The sequence below is a fragment of the Neopelma chrysocephalum genome, unplaced genomic scaffold (assembly GCF_003984885.1).
Source record: "Neopelma chrysocephalum unplaced genomic scaffold, ASM398488v2 Primary Assembly neopelma1_96936, whole genome shotgun sequence".
Taxonomy (NCBI): Eukaryota; Metazoa; Chordata; class Aves; order Passeriformes; family Pipridae; genus Neopelma; species Neopelma chrysocephalum.
In genome coordinates this window covers 1,772,518-1,780,565 of record NW_020925579.1, presented here as the reverse complement: position 1 = coordinate 1,780,565, position 8,048 = coordinate 1,772,518, and the positions used below count along the sequence as shown (strand labels likewise).

The following is an 8,048-nucleotide window of genomic DNA, read 5'->3' as shown; positions in this document are numbered from 1 at the left end:
ACAAACCTGTAGAAAGTAAAAAATGCCATCACCTTGTGTTTTGTCAGCAGGAAGGCAGCTGGTACCTGGCTGGTTAACCAACGAACCTTAATTAGAGGGAGAAGTCTACAGTCGAGGCAAAGGTTTTGGGCGAAATGCAAATGAGCTGGAACAGTTGCTAAATTTTGAGTGCCTCCAACTTGCATATGTACGGACGAGTGGGGTTGTTGAGGGGTCGTTGGTTTGGTGCTGTACTGTTTTAATTCGGGAGGAAAGCTCAGCAAGTATCAACACTCAAATTTTTGTTGGAAGCAGAGCCTGTATCCTACTGCAGGCTGGTAGGGTTGCGGGGGCCGATCCTGAGGCTCCGCAAGTGCCGGCCCCGGCACTCCTGCAGCTCCGGCCTCTGTGCGCGCCCCACCGCGGCGGGAGCCGCCCAGGCCCGCCCCGTCCGCGCCTGCGCACGGCCGTGGCCCCGCGGGGTGGGGAGTGGAGCGGGGCCGGGAGCTGGGTAAACCCGAGCAGCTTTGGCGGGTCTGGGTTGGGTAGCGTGCGCGTGTCCTGCCTAGCATGGAGGGTTTCCCGTCCCCCCTGGAGTCTGCCAAGTTCATCGCCGACCACAGCAAAGATGTCTCCGTGGACGAGGAGGGGGTGCGGCGGGTGGCGGAGAACCTGTTTGACAAAGCCTCGGCCGTGGAGTTCGGGCTGCCGGGGTGGAAGAGTCTCCACGAGCTGAACCCCCGGGCCGCCGACAAGGAGGCGGTGGACTGGGTGTTCTTGGTAGACACTCTCAACTTCTCCTTCTGGTCCGAGCAAGAGGAGCAGAAGTACCTGGTGAAGTACAGGGATAAAATCTACAGCGGCTACTGGTCCCTCTGCGCCGCCGTCAACAGGGCCCTGGACGAGGGTCAGTGAGTGCCGGGGGAGCGGGGCCGGGCCGGGGGCACCGGGGCGAGGGCGATAGAAGCCGAGCGTCGAGGGTAAAACTTAAGGAGGCGCTTCGGAAGCGGGACCCGCTGTTGTGAAGTGCTGCTCACTGGTTTCGATTGCGCTGTGTGTGCGGGCCGTCCCGTAGAGCTCCGTGGAGGTAACTGCAAACGCTTCTGAAGCTAATAGTGAAGCTACCTAACTCGTGGCTCTGGGTTATCTCTTCCATTCGAAAGACTTTTAAAGATTGGCAGTAGTCAGCTGTGGGTGACTTCACGTATGTTCTTAGGATAAATTGTATGTTTCCATGACAAATAAAAAAATGAGGCATAAACTGAGAATCATCTGGACTAATTGATACCAGAGCAGCTCCAGTAAGTCTGAAAACCCATATGTCTCTAAAACCAGTATTTTAACGTTTTGTGTTTAAAACCAGTACTTTAGCACTCAGTCTGGTTGCTGTCCTCAGAAAAGAAAAAAAAAATCTGTTTGTAGGTATAAATGAAAGTTTTAATTAATTTTCTGCATGGTTGGTTGTAAATTGAGGGGGCATTAGCATTAAGACACTTTTTGTAAATGCACAACGCGATTAGGATCCAGGCGAAAACAGGCCTATGCCGACTGCTCTAGCTATGTTACTGACTATATTTGCCAGTGTGCTATGTAAACACTCTACTCAAAATACAAAGACTAAGCAGCTGGGAAAAATTATGTACAAAAAGTAAGAAAGGGTCCATGGTTGCCTGCTGGAAATGGTTCTCTTTAGAAGCAAGCATTGTGGCACTCACAAATTTCGTTTTGAGCAGCTCTGTGAGTGCGGTTATCACTGAAAACTAAGGTGATTGTAAGAGTTGATAAGACTTTTTAGATCTTCCTGTACAAGCGCTTTCATCTGTAGCAGACCACTGTGCTAGGTCCCGGGATATGTTACGATAGCCTAAACATCTCATTTTAACTTTTCTGAAGGAATACCTATCACCAGTGCATCATATTTTGCCACCATGACGCTCGAACAACTGAGGCATGTATTTCGCTCTGACACAGAAGTGCCTATACCTTTGATTGAAGAAAGACATCGGGTGCTGAACGAAAGTGGAATAGTTCTGTTAGAAAAGTTTGGAGGATCTTTCCTTACCTGTGTTAAAATGAGTGAGAAGAGTGCTCAGAAACTACTACATCTTGTACTGGAAAATTTTCCTTCTTACAGAGATGAAGCTGTATTTGAGGTAAGCTAGTTCTAAAGCTCTGAAAACAAAATCATGCAATTTAGTAGCACTAAAAGAGTCTTGGATGGTGTGCAACTAGACAGGACAGGAGTCACTTTTTTTCCCACCAGAGGACTGCCTTTTTTTTTCATATGCTCTCTGTCTTCATTACTTTGTTGTCATTTATTTTTATATACTCCAGGTTCCCAATTAGATCACGCCTCCTGTGTACTCCTTAGAAGTGCATGGTATTTGAGATAATTCCTGCCTGAAAAATCACAGTATTGTTTCCTTTCTTTTCCTTCCCTTGAATTGCTGCCAACCCTCCTCCCCTCATCTTCTTTCTTCTTTTACCTTGAAGTTTTCTGCAGCTAATGAAGGAAATGAAACTGGTAGAATTAATGTACAGCTACTGGGACTCCATCCTCTAACTGTTGTTGATTCAACAGGCCTTACACAAATGACTACAGGTTAGAAGTAACTCATACTTTTATCCATGTTGACAGTACACTGAAGACTTTTGGAGCTGTTTTCCTGAAAGAAACTGACAGGAAGTAAACAGAGTCCATCTGGTATTTTCTGTCTCCCAGTTTCTCCTATACAGATCTCCATTTAGCATCTGTGACATACGTGGGTGCTCCTGTGCTCAGTTGCATGTGCATCTATATTCAGCTGTTATATTATTAAGTCAAAAGACTTTATTTTAGTAACAGTGCAGCCTATGCTAATAGTCTGTGCAGTCGTTTTAAGGTAGCTCCTTGGAATACCAGTCACTGGAGCTTGGAACTTGTTGCATTTACTATCCTTCAGTAGGTGGCATGATTTTATTTTCCTTTGTCTCCTGCTATGAAGTAAGATATGTTTACATGAAAAATCAGAGGTTCTTTCTAATTAATCTTTGAAGCTATTGGTTTAGTTTATTTGGGGTTTTTTTAACATATAAAGTAATATATTGACAATTTTTATTATCAAAAAGGAAATATTTTACACGTAAAGTGATAGAGTATTTTCTTATCTTTATAGTGACTGTATTCATTGACGTTATGTCTTTCATGAGATGATGATGAATGCTTTATAAAACAAGCCTCCCTAAAAGCAGCAGCAGACTATGTAATGAAAAGGTGTTCCAAAAATGACCCCAGACCGTAAGCACTGACATAGTAATAAAGCCTGTTGCATGAATATAGAAGCTATTCTTCTGCTTTCAGTAAGCAAGATCTGTATTTTGAAGGTGGTGACATGGGTCACATTTTCAACGTCATTTCTATGGCAGCAGGTTGAGGTCTCACAAGTAAGACTTTGTGTTCAGTAAAGGGTTAGGAGGGAACTGGAAAGATGCTGAGATATCCAAGAGCAAACCAGTGCTTTTCAGTAACTCTACATAGTAGAAATATACATGATTATAAAATAAATTATACATTAGAATCATACTTTCACAGACTGCTACAACTCTCCTAAGTTCTGACCTTCTAGGAGAACTTCTAAAATAAACACAATTATTAGGCTATATGTTTTTCCAAACACATACACAAAATATTTTCCAAAATTATGTGTCTAATTATAGAAATTGCCCGTGTTTGTTTCTTCTGAAAAAGGAAATGCAAACTAAAACCAAAATCTCCAAAATATATTTTTCTCTTTGGGTGGATAGTTCATATTTAGATGCTGTGCTGCATTTGATTCCCAACAGAAGTTTAGAATTCTAGACTACTTTATACTCACATTATCAGGGGTTTTGTGTTCTGACAAATACATAGTGGAGTCTTTTTTGATCTTCCAGTCATTGACATTTCATGTATTTATCTTTTATTTACCATCACCTGGGACCGGGGTTGTAAAATTCTCATGATCTTCGCGTTCTTTACTGTTTTTCTTTACTAGCTGCACTATTACATTTTGCTCTTTGCCAACACAGTACTCCTCCTTTCCTTTAATATCAGTAGACCATAATTAGATGTATCCCTTGATACTAGCACATTGTATCAGAGAGAAGACGTAAGTATCCCTGTATGTGGTAGCTTTTCCTGGGAAAGGTGTTGCGAAAAAAAAAAAAGAATCATAGTTGTATTGCCATCTTGTAAAAAGTTCAGTTTTTTGGACAAATTGTACTCTCTTTCACAGGCAGAATCATAGACTGGGTAAAGTTGGAAGGGACTGCAGTGGGTCATCTGGTCCAAGCTTCCTGCTCAAGCAGGGCCATCCTAAAGCACATGGCACAGGATTGCATCCAGATGGTTCCTCAATATCCCCAGTGAGGGAGATTCCACAACCTCTCTCTGCAATCTGTTCAGTGCTCAGTCACCTGCACAATAAAGAAGTTCTTCCTCTTTGAGATGTGGTATCATCCACCTAATGCTTTCCTTGCTGTCTTTGGAAAATAATAGTGGGAAAATTTACTAGAAATATTTGTATACTGTGGTGGCAGTAAGGTGGCAGAATAAGACTAGAAATAAGTTGAATCCCCACCTATGTGTAATGCAGGTTAACCATTCCAGTTACATATTGTTTAGCACATGTTGTCAAAAGTCAAAAATCTCATCTAGCTTTAAAGGGAGGGAAAAAATGCAACCCACTAATACTTTTTTCCTTAAAAATGCAGATGCAGTCACACATTGCATTCATCATAGTGTGAAAACCCCAAAAGCTTAGAGCTCATAGCATATCATTAGTTTTTACCCTTGTCAGTAGTCACAAAAGCCTGTAAATCATTACCAGGATTAGAACAAACAAAAAAGTTTAGGACAAAAATAGAACCATGCACAGTACCTAGGAAAATATTGTATGTGTAAGTACATCTTCCACTGGAATTAATTTTCCTCTCTCCTCTGCACAACACAGAGGAGCAGTCAATAGTGTTCCTAGAATTTTATTTCCTTAACATTACAGATAAATTGATTAATAAAATGTTGTAATTGTCTAATCCAACACATGCCTGTTATGCTCCTCTTGTCAAATTAAAAATGCTAGAGTGTCTGAAAATTAATGTTTGCTGGAGTTTCAACTCCAGTGTTTGCCAAGTGGATGTATACCAGCATGAATATGTTCTGAGATCCAAGCAGATACTAAACAATTTTTATTCCACTGCAGTGAATTCTATTATGTTATTCTCTTATTTCAGTTTATTTATGAGCATTCCATGTAATCCTTGTTTGTAGTTTGGTATTTTTTATATTTTAAGGTGTTTCAGAGTGTTGCACTTTTATTTTGTTCTAGTTAACTAATATGCTTAACCATATGATAACTATAACTACATGTTATTCACTACATTTATTGATGTTTCAGGCACTTAAATAATCCATAAATTTCTTCCTTCAGAAAAAGAAGGTGTCTTTCTACAAACGAGCACAAATACTTGTGGCTGATACATGGAGTGTATTAGAAGGCAAAGGAGATGGCTTTTTTGATGATATTTCTAGTCTAACGATATTTGCAGACTACAGAATTCCTCAAGTTCTTGTTCACTTAAAAGCAATGAAGTATTCTGAAGAATTAATGAAGAAACTACGTGAAGGTTTGTTCTGCCCTTACTAATATTAACTAATCTTACCTCTTGTCATGGTAGACTAAAACTAGTTCTAAAATGTAATGTTATGTCCGTGTAAGGGTTACGTATATTTTTTTCCTCCAAGGAAAAAAATATGTAGTGATGAGGTAACAGGAAGGAACTTTTTCCCTAACAGTGATCTTGAATGAGGTTTTAAGGTTTCTTTTCTATAAGACTTATCTGTTCTGTGGATTAAACATTGATAAGAGAGGGATTAAAGAAACTCTAAGCTAGTTGATTTCCAAGTTTTTGAAGGGCTGCTGCTACCAAAACCATCTTTCAGCATAAGAATGGTAGTGATTTTTGAGGTTTACATAAAAGAAGCAATGATTTCTTCATTAATTCAAAGGCGAATGTAAAAGCCTGGGAATTCCTCTTTATTTGTACTGAACTTCTGGTTAACAAGCAAAGCAATATTATAAGGGTCCATTAAAAAAAATACTGCTTTAAATGAACTTAATTGCATATAACTAGAGTCTCATTTTTTAAGCATGGTTCCAACTTCCAGTACTTATTAAGCGTGAACTTTAGTGAATAAAAAAAATAAGCCAATCCCTTTTCCACTTTAAAATGACTGTATTTAGAGATAGGACTGCTGTTATGCAATTGCAGAATTACTCAGCAAGATAAACACATGAATGCAACCATCCATGAATCTTAATAGAATGGCCATATGTATGTCTATGTGTGTATTTGTATATTAAGTAGACTAGATGGACATTTTATCTTTCTATGAATCCTAATAAGAACATTCCCATTCAGGCCATTCCAATGGTTCCCTTTACATTAGGGTTTTGGGGGGGTTTATTTGTTTTTAATTTTAAAATCTTAGAGTTACCCTGGCAGAAAATAAACTATAAAATATAGTAACTATATACTAAAAAGTATACATAATAAAAGACTATCCTTTTTGTCTCCATAAGCAAAGAAATGGTCATATGATGTGCAGTAGAGCCTGTTCTGTTACTTTAATTGAATGGGAGGTAAACTTCTAAGTGCATATGGTAAAATTAAAGTAATCATTAGAAAATTATTGTTAACAGTTATAGTGTAAGTCATGACAACTGGATTCCAGAACAGAATAAATATAAAGGGGAAAATTTAGCAAATTCGGGCAGTCCTTGTCTTTCTGTCTCCTGCATGTAAATGGATTGCTGTCTCTTGTGTCTACAGGAACAATTTTCCAATCTGGAGACAAAGAGGAAGTAGAGATCCGTGGCTGTTCTATTTGGTGTTGTGCGTTGATTTGCAAGCACCTGCAGGAGCTCTATCAGAAGAAGGGTCAGGACATGCGTGAAAAGATCAATGCAGTTTTACTCGATTATTATCTTTGGGACTATGCCAGGGATCACAGGGAAGACATGAAAGATATTCCGTTTCACCGAGTTCGGTGTATATATTACTAAATTCAGTCTGATAGCTGTTGTATTGTTGCATTATCTTTTGAACTGCAGCTTTGCTTTTCATACAGTGGTTTGTCATGCACTAATTTGGAGCTGGTTAAATCAAATGTTTGTTTTCTGGTGATGTATTAACAACTTGCTTTTTTTTCCCCTTCCTTTCTTTTTTTTTCCCTTTCCTCTTAATCTTTTGCTTGTCCTGACTGGAATTAACAGTGTAAACTTTGCCAGACAGCCCATGTTAATGCAGGGTTTATTAGTCCTCCTTCAAGCTCTGTATCTGTGTATGTACCTGCCCATGTGTGCATATCTCACGGTCCACCTCGCCTCCCCATGGCTGGCGCCTAATGCTGGTCCATCCCCTCTCACACCGGTGCGGAGGTAGCAGGTGCTCGGCACACGTTCAGAGGTGAGAGCGGAACTGGTCCATTCATCCAGTAAACACTGCGGTGACACGTGGCACAGTGTGTGTCTGTGTTTTCACTGGTGTGGGCAGCCCCTGGGAAAATAGAGGTTGGGGGGCTCACTCCCTGCAGGAAGGGAAGGAGGGAAAGAATCAGAAAATCATTTAGGTTGGAAAAGACCTCTGAGATCATCAACCCCAACCTATGACCAAACACCACTTTGTCAACAAGAACATGGCACTAAGTGCCATGACATGACCAGTCTTTCCTTAAACACCTCCACAGACGGTGACTCCACCACTTCCCTGGGCAGCCCACTCCAATGCTGAATCACCTTTTCTGTGAAGTTCCTCCTGATGTTCAATCTAAACCTCCCCTGGTGCAGCTTAAGACTGTGTCCTCTTGTCCTACTGCTAGTTGCCTGGGAGAAGAGGCCGAAACCTACCTTGCTACAATCTCCTTCCAGGTAGTTGTAGAGAGTGATGAGGTCACCCCTGAGCCTCCTCCAGGGTAAACACCCTCGGCTCCCTCCGCCGCTCCCGTAGACCTTGTGCTCCAGACCCTTCACCAGCTTGTTGCCCGTCTCTGG

General features: G+C 41.0%; 1 protein-coding gene across 1 annotated transcript; it reads left to right on the top strand.

Annotated features, from left to right (window-relative positions):
- Positions 1-461: 461 nt before the first annotated feature.
- Positions 462-7,517, top strand: CUNH9orf64 (chromosome unknown C9orf64 homolog). The gene is made up of 4 exons (XM_027670849.1): positions 462-886; positions 1,873-2,132; positions 5,427-5,622; positions 6,829-7,517. The coding sequence occupies exons 1-4, from the start codon at positions 550-552 to the stop codon at positions 7,059-7,061; spliced, it is 1,026 nt and encodes a 341-aa protein (XP_027526650.1). The 5' UTR covers positions 462-549; the 3' UTR covers positions 7,062-7,517.
- Positions 7,518-8,048: the final 531 nt, after the last annotated feature.

Bases quoted from the DNA above. Each gene is read 5' to 3' on its own strand.
- CUNH9orf64 (XM_027670849.1), top strand. From the start codon at position 550: ATGGAGGGTTTCCCGTCCCCCCTGGAGTCTGCCAAGTTCATCGCCGAC. The intron at 887-1,872 runs GTCAGTGAGTGC...ACTTTTCTGAAG, and splicing joins CAACAGGGCCCTGGACGAGG to GAATACCTATCACCAGTGCA. The intron at 2,133-5,426 runs GTAAGCTAGTTC...TTCTTCCTTCAG, and splicing joins GAGATGAAGCTGTATTTGAG to AAAAAGAAGGTGTCTTTCTA.